The sequence below is a fragment of the Podarcis filfolensis genome (assembly GCF_964270895.1).
Source record: "Podarcis filfolensis genome assembly, chromosome: 2".
In the NCBI taxonomy this organism is placed as follows: Eukaryota; Metazoa; Chordata; class Lepidosauria; order Squamata; family Lacertidae; genus Podarcis; species Podarcis filfolensis.
The window spans coordinates 62,211,587-62,234,749 of NC_139605.1; the positions used below are offsets into that span (position 1 = coordinate 62,211,587).

General features: G+C 43.6%; 1 protein-coding gene across 1 annotated transcript in view; it reads right to left on the reverse strand.

Moving 5' to 3' along the window:
* The window catches only part of TCOF1 (treacle ribosome biogenesis factor 1), a 42,495-nt gene extending 27,251 nt beyond the window's left edge, over nt 1-15,244 (reverse strand). The window contains exons 1-8 of the mRNA XM_083603982.1: nt 14,968-15,244; nt 10,063-10,118; nt 8,014-8,141; nt 7,592-7,689; nt 6,404-6,764; nt 5,065-5,147; nt 3,037-3,267; nt 1,839-2,087 (exon numbers count right to left, since the gene is read on the reverse strand). Coding sequence (XP_083460108.1) covers nt 1,839-2,087; nt 3,037-3,267; nt 5,065-5,147; nt 6,404-6,764; nt 7,592-7,689; nt 8,014-8,141; nt 10,063-10,118; nt 14,968-15,081 — 1,320 coding nt within the window. The 5' untranslated portion in view covers nt 15,082-15,244. The remainder of the gene's footprint in view (nt 1-1,838; nt 2,088-3,036; nt 3,268-5,064; nt 5,148-6,403; nt 6,765-7,591; nt 7,690-8,013; nt 8,142-10,062; nt 10,119-14,967) is intronic.
* Between the last annotated feature and the right edge of the window lie 7,919 nt (nt 15,245-23,163).

The window sequence follows — 23,163 nt, forward strand, 5'->3', positions numbered from 1 at the left end:
ATAACGTTTTAAGTTTCATCTCTCCAATTAATTCAGCTGCTTTCTCCAAATGACATGAGACAAAAATATCAGCCAATTCAAAACCCCATTGATTTGTTAAGTGCTATAAAGGATAGCCTACACACATAGCATACAAGACCTAAGGATATGTGGAGAAGTACATTGTCTCTCGAGACAGACAGATCCCAACAACAACAACAACATCATAAAAGAGCTCATGAGAACATGAAAGGGGGTATGGGCAGAAAGCAAGAAGCAAGTTTATCCCCTCCACCAAATTCATTTTTGCCATTCAATTGCCTTAGAAGGAAGCCACGCAGCAAGCAACGCACATTATAGTTGGGCTGAATTACACTGAAGTTCAAAGGCCCCCCAAAGGAAGCAAAATCAAAGCAGCCATTTCAAAAAGAACCACCAGCCCAGCATCTGGTCTACTGCATTTTTAAGAGCGCTGGGGAGTAGAATAAGGCTCTGGGCAAAAAGAGAGAGAGGTTTTCTGAGCAGCTTTCATATGTTAAGAGAGGCTGATGCCAAGACTGGCGGACGCTTATAACAGCTGGAAGCCTTTCTTAACTTCTCATCCAGTTGTGTCCCAAGAATGAATGCAATAAGTTGGCAAGGAAATCTGTGCAACCAGAATTATTCAAATCAAAAAGAAGGGGGAGTTAGGAAGGAGAAAGCACATCTTTGACAGAGCCAGAATAACGAACATGGGACCCTAGAACTAACAATCATGCTTGCAAAGCGCACATCAGTTTGCCATGACAAAACATATCTGGTTATACTCCAAATGAAGTGCCACCCAGGCCCTCCTCTAACCCTCCATTAATAATCACTAAAGTTTATGACTTTGCATGCAGAAGGTCTCAGGTCAAATCCTTGTCATCTCCTGGTAGGGCTGGGAAGGCTCTATCTGAAATCCAGGAGCGCTACTGCCAACCGGTGTAGACAGGACTGAGCTAGATGGACTCACAAGAAGATAAAAGCCTGCTGGATCAAGCCAGTAACCCATCTAGTCCAATCTTCTGTTCTCAGTCGCCAACCAGATGCCTGTGGTCACACAAATTATTTGCAAGGCAGAAAATTAACAAAGACTACAAAGCAACAAAAAAACAAAATGGGTAGGGTGCAATAATTCAATATAGGAGTTTGAGAGATGTGCTCCCTTTGACATTCCAGAGGTTTGTAAGATTGACGCTTTGAAAGTTCCAGGAAGTGTCTCACAGATCAGCAGTTTTTAGGAAACTAAACTCGACCAAATACTGCTAAATACTCAAAGCAGCAACCTTAAGGCTGCTGCGGAGGACAGACATACCCCAAGACAGGCCAGGGAACTGAGGCAAGAGGCCAAATGGCAATAAGGGCATCGTGAACAGCAGAGATTTACCAACTGCATTTCTGAGCGTCGAGGTGACACCAACAAGGGCTATAAACTTATTTTAAGCTTCGTAGTGAGGAGCAGTAACACGAGTCCAACATTCGGAAAGCAGTTCCAATAGTGATTGTGTAATAAACGTTATGTTGTGAAGGAAAACATTTTTGCTTCATCAGTCATGACCTGTTGTTAAAATGTGAGCATCAGAAAAGCAAGCTTATTACGCTTTAGCTAGATTGGCAACATACTGAGGAACCAACTGAATTGGAGACAGCCCGAGAGATTCTTAAAAAGGATGATCAAGGACAGGGGATTGAGAAAAGTAACCTGTAAAGTGGAGATTTCATGCACAAGAAAGACACATAATTCTGAATGTGTTAGGCCATGTAAGGAAGGGTGGTGGGTGGTGGGAGTGGGGCAGAGTCAATCCCATTATTTCAAGTAGGAGCAGTGCATTTCTAACCTTCTGGCTTACTGGAACTGAGGGAGCCTCATCCTCACTCTCAGATGATGACTCGCTGCTCTCTGAGCTCTCGGCTTTCTTTCCCCCGCCAGCAGCCTTGGCAGGAGGTGGCTGTTTCACTGCAGAAGTCTTTGGCGTTTGCTTCAACAGAGCTGGAACAGAGACTGTCTTGGTAGACAGCAGACTGGGTGCTGCTGCATTTTTCACTGGGGATGAGAAGGTCTGAGGGGTTTTTCCAGGTGACTTTGCCTATTTTTAAGATTAGAAGAATGGAATAGAACAGATAAAAGCCAATTCATGAACTCAAGTGGGTCATATGTAAGGCCTTAAAAATGAATAAATCCCAACATAAAAAACAAATCAGCAAACAGGTTTTGGGAAGCAACTTTCAAGGCTGGGCAACCTGTTTTGGAGTCATAGGAGGCACACGCCAATTTATCTTGTGGTTGGAGTGTCAGCGATTTTTGTTTCAGGTTCATTTGAACAAATAATAAAACTAACTCCTTTGAAACACCGCTATGCCACTTTCCCAGATGCAGTGGTACCTTGGTTTACGAACTTAATCCGTTCTGGAAGTCCGTTCTTAAACCGAGGTGTGCTTTCCCTAATGAGGCCTCCCGCCGCCGGTGCCCTTCCACCATTTGGCTTCCATTCTTAGACTGAGGCAAAGTTCGCAAACTGGGACACTAAACCGAATAGTTCGTAAACAGGACTGTTCTTAAACCGAGGTACCACTGTACTTTGAAGCAGCCCACATCACTAAGAAGCAGCCCACATCACATAAACACAGCTATGTGCCATCAAACCAAACTACACAATTAGAGTGTTTCATTTTGAATTGGCTAATTTTAGGAATAGCAATGCATTCTGTCACTGGCATTTTGGGGGAAATTGATTTTCCCCCTACATCTAGTCAATATACTGCTGAGCCCCTAACCCATGGTTTGGGGGCTTGGGTATGTGGTGGCCAAATGTAGCCCATTTTTAAGCTAGCATCCCTTCTTGGATTTTGTGCTTAGTGGCTTACAGCAGGTATGGGAAAGGTATGGTGCTCCAGATGTTGTTGGACTAAAACTTCCACCAGCCCCGGCCAGCATGGTCAGGATGTTGGGAGTTGTAGCCTAGTAGTTCCTGGAAGGTCACAAGTACCCTGCCTTAGGGAGAGAAAGGAAGGACAGGTATGCCCAGGATGTCTCACCTGTGTTGCCAAGGAGGGTTCCTCGATCTCAGTGTCAGACGAGTCACTTGTCTCAGAGCTGTCTGCTGGCTTCGTGGTTTTAGCCACATTTCCAGATCTTGCTCTGGTTTGTTGTGCTGTTTTCTTTGCTGGAGATGCCTTTACTGCATTTCCTTTGGACGGTATAGTTGTGGCTGGCACACTTTTTGTCGGCGTCGTTTCGACCTGTCTGCTTTCCGCAGCTGGTTTTACCTACAACAACGGGAAAGTTAAAATAGGTGCACGGCAGCTGAGAGAGCTGGGAAGTTCTCAAGGAACATGTCTTTGATAAGAATGCAACACATGGTTACAGTCCTCCAAGCACCTAAACTGCAAGTTGCCCTCGATTCCCAAGCAGTTTTGGAATCTGGCATTGGACCGTGGTTAGGTAGGCAAGACCCAGAATTCAGGGCCAACCAACTTTCAACATCTCATTCTGGAGAGAAGAGACCCCCTCCGCTTTGAAATGGGCCCCTTGAATTAAAGAATACTGACAGTGAACAAATGTACACAAAGGATCCCAGGACACCCATGGAACCCAAACAAGAGAAGGAAGATAGACAGTAATACACCAGGGAGAACTAACATGGTGTATAATGAATGTGACCTCACCACCAGCACTGCACCTCAAATATTTATACCTGCTAACCTACCAAATGAACAGGAGGAACTGTTACAATGCCCAAACAGGCAGGATAAGGATGTTTGGATGGGCCCTAACAATTGGCAGGCCTATTCTCTCTTGATCCAATGACCTAATAAGTCATCCCAATGAGTTATGATCACACAATCTCATCACACAGTGCTACCCTCTTGTGCTGCTAAAGCCCTGGAGCTGGCAGTGTGTGGTGGGGAGGGAATACAGAAATGGAAGAAACGACATGTAGCCACTGTCTCTGCATTCCCTTGAAAGTTTTCAGGTGGCAGAAGACATCATGAGAAGGTTGCGAGTGGGCTCAGCTGGAGGCTGGGAAAGCAAAGGCATCAAAGGTGGGGAAGAAACAGGAAGAGTAAAGGGGAGAAAGCAGACAGGACAAAAAACACAGAAAAAGGCAGGGAAGAAAGTAGAAGTTGACAGCAGTTCCCATTTTAAAGCAGCAGGCAAATAACTCTGCTTTTCCTAGTCGGACAGAGGAGCCCAAAACCAGGGGACTACTCTTCCACAGAATAAATTGCTGAAGTTAGCCAATGGTCAAACAGGCTGGGGCTTATGGGCGGTGTAATCCAATAACACTTGGAGGGCATCAAACTGGGGAAGGCTAGTTTAGAGCGATGTTCCGGAGAGCCAATTCAAATATTAGCACAGGCACATGGTCGCACAGGCACATGCATTAACATTCACATGGGGGAATCAGCTTGCATGAAAGCACCCCAAAGTCCAAATCTCCTGGCACAATGAAAATTAAATGCATAGGGAAGAGATTAGCCTGGAAAGTTCCACCCCAGTGTTTAAGCTTTTCCCACGCAGCGAGACTGGGATGTGAGGAGACCTTCAAGCAAAGCAGTGGGAGGAACAGTTCTATGTGGAAGCAGCTCTCTGATGTTCACTTGTCTTTGGGAGGCAAGGACAGAAAACACTTTTCCACAATGGAGACTCCCACTTCTCTCAGCCATAGGATGAAGTGTGTGCACAGAGCCTTCCTAGCCAAGGTGTGTGCAACTCTCTTTGTCCTAAAAGGAGCTCTTAGATCAGGAGTGGGAAGCCATTTCTATGACAAGTGTCACTTGGGGGCCACATTACCAGGGGTGGGCTGGAGCCAGTGGTAAGCAGGATCAAAGCCAAAAGTTGGCAGGGGTGGCTGGTGATGGCCAGGGGATCCATTTTCTTTAGGTTACCCACTGTTGCTCCCCTTCTTTCTCCCTTCTTTCCCACCCCATTTTGCACCAATGGGACCTTTTCCCTCCAAGTAGGGAAGTAGGACAAAGAGAGCTAGCTGGATTCAAAAGCGCCATGAGCTGCATCCAGCCTTTGAGTTGGCTGTTTCCCACTCCTACGGTAGTTGGAACTACCTGGATTGTTGCAGTATTTGTTTCTTCTTCCGAGTCTGAATCATCACTGGAGTCTCCACTGCTACTCTCTGCCTTCTTTAGAGCTAAGACACAGAGGAGACAAAAGCACTTAAGTTGAATCCTATAAAACATGAGAGAACATTAAATGCAGCTTTAGAGATCCAAGACCAAAAAAGTAGGAAGCTCTGGGGTGCTTTTTATTATTATTAGGGTATCCATATCTCCAACCATCAGATTTTAAGATACTTGCACAAAGCTGTTTTTAAGTGGGCCACGACCCACAGGTCATCTAAATTACCTTAAAATCTTGCTGTTTGGAAAGATATGCCCTGGCTGCTGACTACTCAGCTCTGGAAAGGAAAGAGAAGCCCAAGATAGAAGAATTGTGTTTCTATTCACATGAGTCATGCCATTAGAAAGTGTCTTTAGCCTCCAGTTGGCATGTTCAGAACATACCAATCATGTACTTGAGATTATACCAATTAATGACACAGCAGCAGGGTATTCTTCTGCAGTAAAAACCAATTACGTTTTAAGCTCCAAGTATGGAGGGATGTTAAGAATTCACAGCAGAAGTGGGTCATAACTGAGGAGGTTTATGCTCCTGGAGTTGACAGAAGTGATGAGCAATATCCAATATTACTACACACTCCTTGTAGACCAATTGAAGCCAACGGACTCAAGTTACTTAAGCCCATTTCAATTACTGTACTCCAATGAGACAGAGTGTGTCTTAGTTGACCATAATTTGTAAGACTTTCCAATAGACTAGACAACATATTATTACAATTGCTAGGCTTATGAAAACCCATACAGCACAAATTTATGGGGAGGCGAGTGACCCTATTTTGCATGTGATTTTGATTTAGCTAGATACTGGCCAACATCCTCATAAATAAATGATGAAATCCATAGAGAAAAATCTGTCAACTGACATCAAAATGGAAATGTATTTATTTCAGGCGCTCAGACAGCTCAGCATGCTTGCCATAACTTTAACCCAAGAAAGCTACTATGCTACACACATGCCTGCCTGCCTGTATGTGTGCTCATGAACACAGCTGCATTTGTGTCCTTTGCATCCTTCAACGTGTTTTGTCTCTTTGCAATGGATACCTGCTTTCACTGAGAGTACTGAACATTTTCCTTTTGTTGAGAATAGTTTTCTTTTATATTTATCCCCTCAAATAGAGCTGAAACCATCAAACCTACAACATGATTTGCAAGGCAATGCAGGCCAACCTCACCGCAAGTCAAAATGAAAGATTCACGTCTGAGAGCTTGGATGATGTTTGTGCAATGCCTTGCGACACACATCTCAAGCCAGCCAACTGCTTACCTGGCTTGGGTACTGGGGTTTTTACTGCTGCTGGTGTCTTTTCTTCCTCACTTTCAGATGAGCTGCTGCTGCTGCTACTGCTTTCAGAGTTCGTTGTCTTCCTTGCAGCGGCTGCCTGTGATGCATTCTGCCCTGCTATAGCAAGAGGCTGCGAAGCAGATCCTGGTTTAACAGGGAGGGTTTTATTCTGTCCTGCCTTTGTCACAGCTGGTGTTGGTGGCTTATTTGCAGTTGCCTTTTTCTGTTGCCCTTTTGCCTGGACAGCAGCTACAGCCACCCCTTTGCCTGGGAAGGAGTTCGTCTTCTGTGCAGCAAGTTGCAGCAAGTTGCTGGTTTTGTTTCCTGCTGCGGGGATGTTCACCTAAGAGGAGAAGCAATCTCATTACACTTGTCAAGTTGTATTTAGGACACTGCTTTGAGGCTTTCCTACAATCAAGCAGTATAATTTTATAAATAAAATACATAGCCTATGCAGTCCATCACAGAGACTCCAAGTTTGCAAACAGCTCCAATAAGACCACATTAACTGGCAGCTCTGCATGTACAATAGAGAGAGGAGAGCTGTGTCCTACCTTTTGGACCATGTGTTTACTGTTATAGGCTTTCTCCTATTCAATATCCTCAAGACTGATTTCAATCTGAAGGTAGATCAACGCTTGTCTAGAACTGCCTACTCTAGACAATTGCCTAGACATTCAAAGCTTGTCTAGAATTTACCATGTAAAGAATGCAACTTATTATGGTCACCCTAACAAGGTGCATTTGGATGCATTTCAAACAGGGAATGGTTCCTTTTGCCATAGGGATTCTTGGTAGGTATGTTTTTTCTCCCAAATCTTACAATATCTGCTTGTGAGCCTTCAAAGCAGACACATCTCAGTTATTCCAGGCTCTCATGACTTTTCCTGTATCCCTGAATTAAGCATTTTGGGGTTAGGTTTTTTAACCCTCAAAGCTGTGCAGCATATGGGCTTTGCCTTTCTGGAAGGTGAGGAGACAGCTCAAACCTTCCTCTGTTCTCTTTCTAAAAAAAAGGGACTTTCCAAAGTTTACCTGATGAGAGATTTTGAACATACACAAACAAAGCAAGTGCTATATTTGCATTCATGAAGTCGGATTTTCCACAGCTATCCTATTCTCACACACACCATTTACAAGCACTAGCAGTAACAGTAACTGCCTTCTCACCTCCTTGCCAGCAGCTTCTTCCTCTTCAGAAGATGACTCCTCATCCTCACTGCTGCTCTCCGCTTTAGCTAGGGAACTGTTATTCACAGCCACATTGCCTGCAACAGAGAAGAGATGTCAGCCTATACAAGTCTGAAGGATTTCAGTGTCTCCAAGGGGAGGGAAAACTGAAGTCGCAGGGCAATTTCTATCCTGTCAAAGGACACCATGTGACAAAATTCTAGACAGTATCTCAAAGTTCCACAGCACTCCTCATAGCAAAACCTCTTTGCAAGCAAACTGCATGTGTCAAGGACAGAGATGAGACGGTCCCTCACCGGCATTTGCTCTTTTCAAACAGCATCTAAGGTGCAAATTACACATCACAAAATAGCCAGGTAGTAAAGTGCTTGGGGACATGGAATTAGACAAGTGCATCTTACTTTTTATGGGTTTTGCTGCTTCCTCCTCCGAGCTCTCAGAGCTGCTCTTGGGATCAGGAACTCTGATCTTTGCTGGGCTGCCTTGCTTGATTTCCTCCGCCTTTCGTTTCTGGGCTTGTGAGGAAGTTCTGTTGAACAGATTTTGCAAGTGTGTTGAATAGGCGTTAAACAAGGATAGTTTAGTTAGTCTTCGAAGCTACCAGCATGAGTTTGACCAAACTGCGGGAGGCAGTGGAAGACAGAAGTGCCTGACGTGCTCTGGTCCATGGGGTCACGAAGAGTCAGACACGACTAAACAACAACAAATTAGCTTAAAAGGGTTCACTCAACAACTTTCTTGAGTCTCATGCCTCTGTAGTACAAGAACCACCACTGTCACTCATGAAACATTTACTTTGCTATGGAAAGAAAACAAACTGGGTACTTCTTTGACTTTTTTTTTTAAAAAAAGTTGTTTGTAGTTCAGGCAAATTGTCTTCCCAAGTTAACTTTTAAAATTAACTTATTAGAGGCAGTAATAGAACTAATCATACCCAAGACCGTGAAATTAGGGTGAGGAGCTTAATTAAAACCTAGTAATAGCTTCATCCTATCTGCATGGCTAATTTGAAACTGGAATTTTCCAAGCCTGTCACACTGATCACCTACCTGTCAAGAAAAAAAATGTTGAGTCTAAACTTTATCCAAGAGAAAAACAATTAAAGAGAAAAGGGATCAGCTAATGGATCTCTCGCCCACACACGAGTGAATGGATCATAGTTTAAAACTCCCCAAAAAGGGGTAAAGGGGGAGAATGAGCCCCACACAGAAGGACTGCCATTGTGGAGGCGGAAGGAACCACAGAGAGAGAATAAACAGGGGGCAAAACTTGACAGTATCACTCAGTAGGAAAGTTGGCATTTCCTAGCAGATCCCTGCCTTACACGGCATTTTATATCATGTACCGTATTTTTCGCTCTATAACACGCACCCGACCATAACACGCACGTAGTTTTTAGAGGAGGAAAATCCGTAGGCATGCCACCCGTAGGCATTCCCTCCATAACACGCACAGACATTTCCCCTTACTTTTTAGGAGGAAAAAAGTTATGGTGCAAAAAATACGGTAGGTGTCATTTGTCTAACCATTTAGCTAGAAGGGACAGAGAGGAAGAGTGTGTGAGATTTACACAATACTTAGAAAACAACTTTGGGGAAAACCTGGAGGTAAAAATGAAATGAAAGACTGAACAATTCAAAGTTGTGACCCACAATTAGTCAAAATTATGTAGCCTATGTGTACTGTTACTTGAGCATGGTGATTTATAGACAAAACACTAATCTTTCTACCTCAGGCCAGACAACTTTGCACTATCAATTTATCAATATAATATCAATATTATCAATATAATAAAGGATACACAGAGCCCATGAAGTCCCAGACTGATGGAGTGAAACAGAAGGAGCTTCAAAGTTTTAATTTGAGCAAAAAAGAATAGGGACATAATATTCCACTTTTCATGAGCTGGGGATTCATGAAAGGGATTTTTAAAAAAAATAATTTTGGGGGCTTGCTTTAAAAGTGCTTTCTGACCCTTCTACAGTACAAAAGGGGAGGACACTGGGGTTCTGATGCCCCCTTCCAAGGAGCTCTTTGAATGCTAGGCCAGCTATACCATCGCCCTCACATGTGAAGACCCTCTATGCATGTAGTGACAGGTCTATGTAGAGCACAAGGAGGAGTCATGGGGCAATAAAGACCCTTCCTTGACTGGGAAATCTATAATGGCTCCAGGATTGCTCCAGGAAGAGCCCCTTATTACAAACGCCAAATGCAACTCCACATGTTCCAAGAATGAAACAAGACTATTTTATCTAATCTATCCTTTTATTCAGGGTAGATTATGTTGGTCTGGAGGTTACCCTTCCAAAAGGGAAGTAATTAAAATGCAGAAAATACTAATACTACTATTATTAAAATGTATTGCTAATAAATACTAATTTAAAAGTGTGTCTATCAGGCACAGTATCAGACAAAAACACAACTTGTTTCTTTTTTGTTAAACTTACTTTTTCCACTGAGTGAAGATATCTCCGAGGGGGACTGGGGATGGTAGGAAGGTCTTCTGTATGAGAAAAAGAGAAGTTAATTCTGTCCTTTACCCATATCAAGAACAGAAACCCCACTCTTTGGCCCCACATTTTTTAAAAACAACAACAACAAGAAAGCAACTGTAGAGTTGCTCCAAGTACATTACAGGCCCAGAATTAAGAACCACAAAAAATGGAAAACAATTTGGCCAAAAGATGCTCCCAGGACACAACTCATGTCTTCTCATTGTAGAATATTTACCAAAAAACCCCACTGGTTTTATATCCCCCAAAAGGCAAAAAGATTAAGCCCAACATAATGGAAAATAGTATTTCTGGCCCCAGATTAAAATGTATGTGAAGGGAGGTTTTTTTTTAGAAGTCTATATACTTATCAAGTACAGTGGTACCTTGGTTGTCAAACTTAATACGTTCCAGGAGCCCGTTCGACTCCTGGAACCATTCGAAAACCAAGGCGCAGCTTTTGATTGGCTGCAGGAGCCTCCCGCACTCAATCGGACATTCAGCTTCCGAAAAACATTTGCAAACCAGAAAACTCACTTCTGGGTTTGCGGCGTTCGGGTGCCAATTTGTTCAGGAGCCAAGCTGTTTGACTACAAAGGTACCACTGTACTTTCATAAAATCCTCAAGAGAAGTGTTGGCAGCAGCTACACCCAAGTGCCTAATAAATGCCAACTATGACAATTGGAAACATACTATTACCAGCACTGATAAATATATCCTATACCCAACTAGGACGTTGAAGAAACACACACATACAAAACTGCCAGCGGTTGCCAACTCTGACATCAACTAACACAACACTGTAGGTTTCCTGTAATATGCTTTTTGCATTCTTACTCTCCCTCTTGCATGCTACTTAATCCACTGTCAGTACAGCCAATTTTGGCTCCAGACTTTATTTGCCTCTCATAGTTGCAGTTCAAATGGAGAAGTCCAAGCAGTGGGGACAACTACATCCACAAACAAAAGTGCCCGCAACACAGCTGGATAAGCATTTATCATATTTATCAAACAGTGCTATGTGCATTTCAATATACACACACCAGTCTCCATTATACTGGGATAGGTGGGAGGAACTCACATATATTTAAATATTGAGAGATGCTTCTCACACAAAGCCACTTATGGGCATTGGGTTGGGGGACACATTCAACGCAGCTCCTCAATGCATGAGAATGGCTTATCTGAACACCCCTAATAGTAACAGTCACTGCTCTACAATGTTATTTCTAGGTGGTAAAAGCCCACATGACTTCAGTCTGGATGAGAAACAAGTGGATACCTCTGAAACCATAAAGATTTCATCTAATATTGCTTTCAGTGTAATTTCATGTTTAGGGTCTTCATAATCTCTCAAACCTCCCAGCTTCAAGTCTGGCTGCCCCAATCCTATATACACGTAGCATCATTCTCCTCTATGCCACAAAATACCTTCAAGTTGCAACCCTGTCTGCCTAAATTATTTGTTTCAGTCTGATAGCTTAGTAAAAGTAAAGGTAAAGGACCCTGACAGTTAAGTCCAGTTGCGAATGACTCTGGGGTTGCGGCACTCATCTCACTTTACTGGCTAAGGGAGCCAGCGTTTGTCCACAGAGTTTTTCCGGTTCGTGTGGCCAGCATGACTAAGCTGCTTCTGGCGCAACGCAACACCGAAACCAGAGCAACACATGGAAACGCTGTTTACCTTCCTGCCAGAGCGGTACCTATTTATCTACTTGCACTTTGACATGCTTTCGAACTGCTAGGTTGGCAGGAGCTGGGACAGAGCAACAGGAGCTCACCCCGTCGTGGGGATTCAAACCGCTGACCTTCCGATCGGCAAGCCCTAGGCTCAGTGGTTTAGACCACAGCGCCATCCGCGTCCCTGATAGCTTAGCAGTACCTCTCAAATGGCAACGTTCAAACCTGATGTGCATCATGTCTTACTAGTGCTACCACGAAGCTCTGTATACCTGTCACAGGTGGGAAGAAAAGGTTTCATACTAAACAGAGAGCCCAGACAGCAGAACCACGTTGGAGATTCTCCACTTAGGAGCTTACAGCGTTGGGGGAATTCTGTGGTGGTCCAGACATCAGGACTACAGAGCCTCCAAGGAGAAAATGATTCTGCATTAGAGTTCAGGGCTGTAGATTTATTCATTCATTCATACCCTGCCGATCTGGCTGGGTTTCCCCAGCCACTCTGGGCAGCTTCCAACAAAAGATTAAAAATACATTAAAACATCAGTCATTAAAAACTTCCCTAAGCAGGGCTGCCTTCAGATGTCTTCTAAACGTTAGATAGTTGTTCATTTCCTTGACATTTGATGGGAGGGTATTCCCCAGGGTGGGCTCCACTAATGAGAAGGCCCCCTGCCTGGTTCCCTTTAGCTTCACGTCTCATAGTGAGGGAACCACCAGAACGCCCTCGGCGCTGGACCTCAGTGTCCAGGCTGAATGATGGGGGTGGAGACACTCCTTCAGGTATACTGGACCGAGGCTGTTTAGGGCTTTAAAGGTCAGCACCAATACTTTAAATTGTTCTCGGAAACGTATAGGAGTCAATGTAGGTCTTTCAAGACCGGTGTTATATGGTCTCGTACTTGCACTAGGCCATATTTTCCATACATACACCCTGCTAGATGACCATAGTAAAAATATTCAGATTGTTCAAGTATGTTGCTATTTTAAGCTATATATTATTTTAATATTGGGTGGTGAAGACCACCTGCACCTGCAGACACATCCTCAAGACCAAATGCAAATAATTAAGCTTTACAGAGTCAGTGGTTTCTGGGTTGTGACCTCAACCATCCCAACTGTAAACAAAATTTAGGATAGGTCACAAGTGGCTTACTGAGGTACAAGAGAACGTAAATATTAAGTTTTTAAAAACCCTCATTTCCTGAGGCCATACTCAAACAACAGACTAACCCCTTGCTTCCTTTATAGGTTATATTTTTAATCTATTCAATATTTAAGCAGTAGCACACACCCATTAAGTAGATAATGTAAAACTCACATACTTTTATCATGAGCTTGCTTTGGGTGTATAAACCTCAAACCAAAACTCTAATTGGAACCCTTGAATTTAACAGGCTTAGGGCAAATTCACACATGCATGTGGATTTCTGAATAAACCTGCATCCATGAAACAGCTTCAGAGATTGGACATGAGTGTTACTAAATCCCTTGCTTTCAATAAATCTATTCCAACAATGACTAACATTGTATAACAGCTGGAGCTTTCAGTTTCATTCCCTTTCAGGCTCCTTGCACACAGTATTTTCTTCCGTATCTAGCAGTCACGCTTTCAACGGCAAGTCACAAAATAATATGCATGTGTGTGTGACTCTGTTGACACTGATATCAGGACAATGCTAGCTGAAGCAGACCAAATAATCAGCTAGGTTCAAGGGTACTAGAACATGTTACTCTTGATAATCTGTAATAACTGACTCTCAACAGTCAAAATGTGGACTGGAATTCACAATCCACTCCTAGGACTGTTCAGAAAGGTTAGAAAAATCAATGAATTACCATTCCCAAATACTCGACTGTGAGAGGTAATCTGGATTTATAGGCAATACTTCCCAGAGTAAAATGAAAAAGCAAGGTTGCTTATTCTACGTATCTAGATAGCAAATTATCAAATACTGTTTTGTTTTGACTATACAGGGTGGCCCAAAAGTAGGTATACAATTGAATTGAAGTGGCAGTTGGAAAGAAAAGTTGGCAGTTAGAAAGAATAGTGGAGTCAGATAAATGGATTATTTTTCTTTACTGATATTGTGAATGATGACAGCAAACTCACATTAAGAACAAAAAGTGGATTCTAAAGCAGCATACCTACTATTGGGCCAACCTGTAGAACATAACCAGCAACATGGGGGTAGAGGTTCCTTCAGACAAGTGTTACCCTTATTCCAGAACACGATCACACAATGAACACTTTACATTTTAGGATACCACAGCTCCTTAGGATTTCTTAGATATATATAACCACACCCACCATGTTCCAAGTGTCCAGAGTGCTTCATGTAAATAAGGACCACCTGATTCCTTGTACAGTGGTATCTCGGGTTACAGACGCTTCAGGTTACAGACTGCACTAACCCAGAAATAGTACCTTGGGTTAAGAACTTTGCTTCAGGATGAGAACAGAAATCGTGCGGCAGTGGCAGCAGGAGGCCCCATTAGCTAAAGTGGTACCTCAGATTAAGAGCAGTTTCAGGTTAAGAACTGACCTCCGGAACGAATTAAGTTCTTAACCCGAGGTACCACTGTATCCCTGCCTGAGGTGTTCAGGGGAGCCTCTGTTAGTGGCCCCCACCCAGGCCCAGTTCTGAAGAACTTCCCAGCTCAGATCAGGGAGGCCCACCTTCCACTTCCACCCCTAGTAAAAACCTTTAATTTCAAATTGGGACTTTTAAGCTTTCTGGTAAGCATCCACTGGTCTCGTCTTCACTGCATCTTTATAACTGCACCGTACACCGCTAGAGGATACAAGCCACTGAAATAAAATCTCAGCAATCCTTTCAGTAGGAGCCCTGGGTGTTCTGAAGAGCTGCCTAGAAATACACGCCTAATAAACTGAACAAACCCTTGCTAAGGCCTTGTGAGGCAAGGAAAGGCTACTGCTATGAAAAGGGGCTGCTGGACGCCACAAAACAAGCTTCCCAATACGAATTCTTCCCTACTGCAGGATTACCGGGGGGGGGGTGGAGTGAGGGCAGCTGCCTTGTTAGACCAGAAAGAAAAGACTTTATAGGGTTGCAGTTTCATAGAGTTATTGGGAAGGCTTGCTAGTGAGGCGGGGGGAAAGCAAGGCTCGTCAGCCCCCCCGCCCCCTCCACCCACGTGGGAGCCCGTGCAGTTACCTGCCCACTCTGTGCCAGCAGCTCCTTTGCTGCTCTCTCATAGCCAATCTGGACCAAGTGCTGGTGCATCAGAGCCAGCAGCTCTTTCTGCTCGCTGCCTCCTGCTGCTGCCATGCTATAGCAGCTCCAAGGTTTCCGGTCCTTAGCCCGCGTACACAGCCATCAGCGGAGGCGCGGGGTTCACAGCGAGTAGCTGATAAGCCACATGCTCCCTGCCACTTGCTCCTCTAACCCTTTGACCAGGTAGCGGCGCGGAAACGTCACTTCCCGTTCCGCAGCCCCGGGGGCTCCTGGGAAGTGTAGTCTCTTATCGCCGAGCATCTCCCAGGCGCCCTTGCTTGTAATTCGCTCGCTTTGTGCCTTCTATGCTGCTGTGTCGCGCTTTACATGCGGGGCTTCAACGAGCGGCTTCCTGCCTAAAGCGCGACGCAGTATTTTTAAGGGCACAGCCGAAAGGACAAGCACGGCTCAAGTTTTAAGAGGCTGCATTAAAACAAAACAAAACAAAACCAAACAGCGGTTTTTGTTTTCTTTGACTGCTCTGGATTTCTGCAACTTGCAAGGCATATACAGTATAAAAAAAGCATAGCAGCCCATCGCTCGGTTTCTTGGGACCTGCAGGGTAGCTCAAGATTTTCTAAGTTTCTCTGTTTGGAAAGACTGCTCGCCCAAGTGTAGATTGTATTCCACATTTAGCTTTTTTGTAAATATTGCTCTATGCAAATAGCACTTCCGTTTACTTAAACACCTGATTGTATCTCAAAATTCTGGACACCTACCAGACCATCTGTTTAAATTAGGTTGTTTTTGCAGGCAGGTGGTTTTAGAGTTGTTTTCTTACTGAATAGGTGTTCTGCTCTGGGTAGCTGCTGCCATTTAGTGTCTGTGTTGCTGCATTTAAATTTATATATAGTTATTCATAGGGACAAAGCAGTTAGATGAGGTGAGTGGTTGCCACAAGCCTCAAAGTTGGTACTTTATAGGAGAAAGTTGGCTCTGCGCACTCTTGGTAAAGAAATGCCTCTATTTTTAGACAAGTTAACATCCAGCGCAGGCTTTTGCAACTCTGAAATACAGAGCCCTTATTTGTGTACAGCGAAGGCTGCAGACTTGTACCCACTTACCTAGGAATAACCCTTTTACCTAGGAGTAAACTCAGTGGGGCTTGCTATGAATAAGGATGGGCTGCAATCCAATATCCACTTGCCTGGGACTAAGCCCCGTTGTAAACATCTGAGTAGATATGCATGGGATTATTAAAAGAAAATTGGCCCTGCTTCAGGAGGTTCTATAGATTTTAGTTATTTGCTGCATGTTTAGTCCACTTTTCAAACAATTATTGCCTCTTGAAGTAGCTCGCATCAATATATAAAGTTTAAAAAGGAGAGAGACAGGACCTCCCACCAGGCTTACAAACTAAAAGGCATAACACACAATGAATGAAGGATGGAGGCAAAACACGGAGGATGGAGATTAGTTCTCCAAGGCAAAATGGTGAGCTCCACGAGTTTAAGCCAGGCCAGTCTTCACTTGCTGGTGTTCTTCCTTGAATAGCAGTTGGTGGCTCTTGTTCCTTTACCTCACAAATGGGGTCAGAGTATCCTTCCTCTTGCTTCTGAGTAGTCCCTGGACAACTGGCAACTTGGAGCTGAGTGCGTATTCTTTCTAGTGGGGCAGGGAGACTGAGCTCTGCAGTAGCTCCATGTCAAGGCCTATGGGTGGGACTGGGTTGGTCTCTCTTTTGCCTTGGCATTATTACTGGGAGATAAGAGGAGCAGCTTTCTAATGGCCCAAGTACAGTGGTACCTCGTGTTAAGTACTTAATTCGCTCTGGAGGTCCGTTCTTAACCTGAAACTGTTCTTAAGCTGAAGCACCACTTTAGCTAATGAGGCCTCCTGCTGCTGCCGTGCCGCCAGAGCACAATTTCTGTTCTCATCCTGAAGCAAAGTTCTTAACCCGAGGTAATATTTCTGGGTTGGCGGAGTCTGTAACCGAAGCGTATGTAACCTGAAGCATATGTAACCCAAGGTACCACTGTATGTCATAGTTGGCTCACTACCAGGCCTGTGGTTTTATATCTATAAGACAGGATTTTGTAGAGGGAGGAACTGCAGGAGTGATAAAACCAGGTGGGCTGGGTATAAATAATAAAATTTGTATTATTAAGGAAGTAGTAAGAGCAGTGTAGTTGCTCTTGCTTTGACAATAAAAATGGAAACTTCATTCACTTATTGTTTACTCATTTTTTCTGTTTGCATCCAGCCTCACTTTTAATTGTCCCATAGGGCTCTGCTCAAGAATTAGTGGGGGATGATAAAGGCAAGAATGGAGAGATAACCAGCTTCTTGTTCCCTTTCTGCATAGCTGTCAACGTTTCCCTTTTTTTTAAGGGAAATTCCCTTATTCCAAATAGAATTCCTCGCAAGAAAAGGGAAAAGTTGACAGCTATGCTTTCTGGGGTAACCTGACACACACTGTCTGAGAATCCAGGATATAGATGGTGGTGTTTCTGTGCTTGGTTACTGAATTAGAGTACAGAGTCTTGTTATGTTTCAAATATGCCAGTGTAATGCTTGCAAATTATCACTTGATGGCACTGTAGTGCTGTTTTCGCAGCTAAAACATGAAACATAAAAAGGAAGGCCACCATGGGGGGGGGGGGGAATAGCCCATCCTTCATTTAGACTCTATAGTAGAAGCCTCATTAGAAGGTGCCCCTAAAGTGGACAGCAAGTCTCAACCAAGAATATGCTAGATGGCAGGGATCCCAAATCAGGGTGCTTTGCATGGGGAATTACCCCATGTAGTAACATCTGTAGCACTGGGATCAGATTTTGATCCTCTCCCTTCTCAGTTTCCTCAGCTGTTTTTCTCCCCTGAAGGAATATAGTGGAATATATAGTGGAAAAGTCTGCTTTTGGAAAAGGGAAAACAGAGACACCCCTTTAAGGATGTTAATGGCTGAGGCAGACATATGATTGCTACTGCTTGAGTTGAGAGGGTGGCCGCTGGTCTGGTCCCTGGCACTCTCTCCTGTCCAAGAGTTCTGACCAAAAAACAAAATGGAGATTGATAAATCTGACAATGCTGCACCCCAGAACTGTGCCCTTGTTTTGCACAGAGCAGCAGCTACATGCTAAAGAACAGGATGCAGAAAGAGATCAGTCCCACAAAGGGACATTTCAGGAAATAATTGGTCAAAAATTGTGGTGGAAGACATTTGCAACCAAAAAGATTGTTGTTGTTCCATTAATCTTGCTGTGTCACCCATCTCTGTTCAAATAACTTGGGTCAGGATTAGGCAACCCATGGATACAACCAACCGAGATGTCTCTCCATAGCCTGAATAAAAACCCCAATTCTGCCAATAAGCCTTGGTGGACTAGAAACATCCCACAGTCCTTGTGTTGCTTTAAATCCCTGAGTTACACTGCTCTTTTCCTCCTCACAGTATTTTTCTCCTTTCTCCCTCATTCCCAACAACCTTCCTTTGTCCTATCCTCAGAAGGAATATTGCAATTCTATCTAGCAGTCCAAGCCATGCATGTGGGAGCTTGAAGTGTTATAAATATCCCAACTGGCCTCTCCATTGTGCGAGTTTTAGTAGCTCTAACCCAAATTCAGAAAAGGTAATATGATACTCTAAGAGTACTGAAGAGGCCATCTTAGGTCACATGATAACTAACATGTAAGAGCACATTTCTTCTGATGTGTACCGAAATTACTATCTGCTTGGCTTACTTAAAAGCACAGTCCATCTGTATAGAATCAAACTATTGAGAGGGAAGGCACAGGGTAGAGGGAGAGGGGATCATACCTTAGGGCTACCCCAAGACACAAAAGGCCAAGATGGTCTCCCTGGCGCCATTTCCAGGTACAGAAGTATCAGTGGCAGAATGACATCCTCTATCACACCTGAGGGTAGCAGGTTAACATAAGTTATGCAGGGCAGGCCTCCAGCACCTCACTGCTGCTTCTCATCTTCCAGCATCAACTGCCTGGGGTCTATTTGTCCACCAAAATCAATACAATCTAACCCAATGTTTGCTACGTTTGCTTTAGCAAATGGCTTTCAGCCACCTCTGTTGTTAGATGCATGGGTCCAAGACTGTTAATAAGACTCAGTATGGAGATCAGGAAAGTAACAGATAGATAGATAGATGCATCAAAGACAAACAGTACACTTACCCAGATTGTTGCAAAATGTTGTCAGTCTTCATGAAGGCAGTTATAAAATTAGAACTTTGCTTCCTACTGAGATTCATGATAAATTAATTGCAATTGCAGTCTGATGTGCTTCAAGGTCATATAAGTCCAAAAAGGCTCATAGGCTTCATTCATGAATAGTCACCAGCAAACTATTGGGGCGGGGGGGCAGCGGAAGAGAAGCATTACAGCAACAGAACCCACTTAAATGGATGAATCCGCAGTTTTTTCTCGTCCCATAGTTACCGGCACAGAAGGCATTTGAGTGCTTTTGTAAACATGGCAAATAATAAATAGAGCTATTCAGCTAAGCAAACATTTGCATCATTATAAATAGGAAAAAGCTGCCGTGACCAAACTCTGGCACGGAAGGAACAACGCCAGGTAATTATTAAAAGGTGAGGTTTTCGATTCATGTTGTTTCAACTGGAGGTGGAACTATTTTGCCCTCTCTGTATTTTTAGGAAGGTGGAATGTCCCTGCTGTATCTCAAGAAGTCAGTTCCTTAGGTATGCAATTTCAGTGCCAGGAGTGACCAGTGACTCATGAAGGGAATTGCAGGAAGCTGTTTTACAACCAGAAGGAAAGGAGGTCAAGCAGGTAGAGCTTTATACACTCATAATCAGGACTGTGGTCTTGTGCCTCTCGTCTCCCTGGGTTACATATTTTACTTGGTACTTTTAAAACCACTTATGTGGCTCTTCATTCAATTTTAAATTATTCAAGTGTGCCAAGTTTTGAAACTGGACATGTCAGTGGACTGGAAGCTTCTGTCAGAAACATATGCAAGTGTGCACCTCATAATGATGCCTTCAAAAGTGTGCTTAAGCCTTGAGAGTTGATGCGGGTCTGGTGTTCATGTTGCATACATAAGAACCAGGGCAATTAAATGCTCATATAACCTTGGCAGCCTTTGCTGTCTTATCAGAGTATCTGGAACTTTCAAGTTGTTTCAATGAGTTAAGGACCACTGAAAAACCATATTTGTTATTGGTACAGCATTTTGTCGTGTAACATGTTTTCCAGTCTTCATTTCATTTACCCTCAGAAACTCTGAGGCAGGTGACTATAATATTTTTATTTCATTTACTTACATCTTACCTTTCTTCCAGGGCTTTTTTTCAGTCAGAACTCAGTTCTGGCACCTCTCAAGTGGGCATCATTGGCATTATAAGAGAATGAGGGAGGTGTTCATGGTGAATTTCAAGCACCTCTTTTTCTAGAAAAATAGCACTGCTTTCTTCCATTACGAAGTTCAAGGGGGTGTACTTGGGAGTTTCCAGAAAGTCTGCCATCTAAGCACTGCTCAGACCCCCCCCAAGTCATACCTGTTTTCTATTACTACGACTTGCAAAGAGCCTGCTTGCACCCACATCCACCCACCCACTTTCATCACTTTGTCTATGCCCATACTCATCTAATACTGGAAGTTGGATCAGCTTCCAGGCATTCATGACAGAGTCCCTGATTTCCACACTAACAATCAGAGGAAGAGAAGAACAGGCTGTTGAGGCAGTGCCAGCCTTAGGTGGGGATGTCAAAATAGCAGCTGAGTATACGCGGAGGAATGCAAAATAGCACAAACAGAAGAAAAAACTTTGGGAAGTATTTACTGATAGGGGAATGCTGAGGAAACCCCAGGCATGACAGCAAATTCCACATAAAAAGAGGCTGAAAAGGGCCAGGTCAAGCTACTGGATGATATACATGTGGTCCTTTGACTGGTGTGGTAAGAATTCACCTCTACACCACCTTGTTCATTACCCAGGTGAGGAATAACTGCTTTTGAATAAACCACAGAACAAAGGAAACTGTTTTCAAGTCCAGCATCCGGATTTAGGGACCTAGCATTTATTATAGCTCTTGGAATAGGACTGAGCTCACTGGACTCAACATGGCAGTTGGGAAGCTCTGTCCCGAGGCACTTCAGAACAAAAGCTTATATAGTAGTTCAAACACAGCAAACAAAGAGACTTAAAACATCTTTACATATGTCAGGAAAGGTTACAGGTCACGAGAAGTAAAGCACACATGGCTCCATATTGGTATCTTCACCCCTAGATCACCTTGGAGTGGCCCCAATGTGCCCAGGCCATTTGACCATTTTAGGTCTCGAACGTCTGGCGTTACCCTGGCAACCTAGGCTTCAGTGAGGGAAGAGCATCAGAAAAGCCTCTTCCTGGGCCTTCGATAGCTTCAAGAATTTCTGATTTATACACTGCTGCTAAAACATCCTGCCATTGGTACCACTTTCAGGGGTAGATTATGGAGAGATGGAATGCAGCGTAGGAGAGAGACTCACAAATGCAGAACACACAAAAATCAAACCTAATACATTCTAAAAGGCTAAATGAAATTAAAGTGTAACATTATTAAAATAATAAAAATGTACACCTGGGGTCTCTAATTCTTATGTCACTGACTTCTGATATCTTCAGAAATATAGGGTTGCCATACATCTGGGAGTTCCCAGACATGTCCTCTTTTGGGGGTTCTACATGCCCATCCAGGGGGAATTTTACATTTAAAAGCAAATGACCTGGATTTTGGGGGTTTTTAGGTGACCTGGGTGCGAGCTTTGGCGTGGGTAGCTCAGGCTCTGTGGTGACAGAGGGGCTATCGGGCAATTGCCCTAGAAAAGCTCAACAACTTTCTTTTTGTGTCCGAATTTTTACCTCATGAAATATGGCAACCCTAATAAATCAGCTATTCTCTATCTCTGGATTCAGTCATCCACTGCATAAAACTAAGCCTTGTTCCATTGCACAAGAGGAAATGGCCACATAATAGGAAAGAAGGACAGACAAAGAGAAAGGAGCAGAACACCTGGTTAGCTCAGTGGTACAGCATCTACTGGGCACTCAGAAGGCCCCAAGTTCAATACACAGCATCTCCAGGTATGTCTGGGAGAGACCTCTGTCTGAAACCCTGAAGAGTCACTGCCAGTCAGTGTAGGCAATATGCTGAACTAGATGAAGCAGTAGTCTGACATGGTACAAAGCAGCTTCCCATTGCCCTAAAAGAATAGCAGAAGAAAGGAGCAATGATGAAGATGCACCTTGAAACTGAACGGGATTTTGCAAAAAGAGAAAAGGCTTTGTAGTCTTAAGGTGAAAGTGGGTGGTCAAGAATGGAAAACATGGACAGTGTATGCAACAGCCAGCAGCAAAGCAGGGTATTTTTTAAAAAAGAAACGGAAGAGGAAAGAGAGAAGAAAGACAATCCAGGGAGTGTAAAACAGAAAGGAAAAGGAAAGATCCAGGTTTTAGCTGCATGTTTTTAATGTATTTTAACTCAATTTGCCAGTGTTTCCCTAGCAGATGTTCCCCAGATGGGTGTGCTTGAGGGAAAACGGAATGCGCTGTTGTTTCTGTGGGGATTTAAGTCTTTCTGTTATTTGCTTTAATATAGCTGCAGAGACTATATATTTAAATAACATACCTAGGTATGTGTTGCTAAGGGTGGACTTCTGTGAACAGCTGGTGACTGTTTGATCAGGAAGTAAGAGCACTGTCTTTTTTAGGTCAAGCAAGAAGGGTGGTTTTAATTCTGAAAAGGCACTATTTTCTACTGTGATATTGCAGGGGAATTGTCCCCCACTCTTTCGTCTGCGAATGTGCAACAGATGGGAGGAAATGCCATTTTAAAATGTCACAGCACCACAGTGATACTGAAAAAATACACATAATCTTTTCTCCATCGAGTACACAGAGGATCACATTTTCATGTTCACATTGCTTGCATGTGTTCATTTTTGCATAGGAAAATCTGCAGTCAATAATGAAGATTCAAAATGCAATTAATCTGCAGTTCCCGGGAGGCGGGGAGAGAATCCATGGAACTGGCCAGAAATAAATAGTATGAGGACCGCGTAACTTCAGCTGGATATTTGCAAGTGCAACAAGCTCTTTCTAGCCTCATTCTTACTCCCCACGATTATTCAGAATTCCCGCTGATTTCAACTGACTGTAATCCCAAGCAAGCTTGCA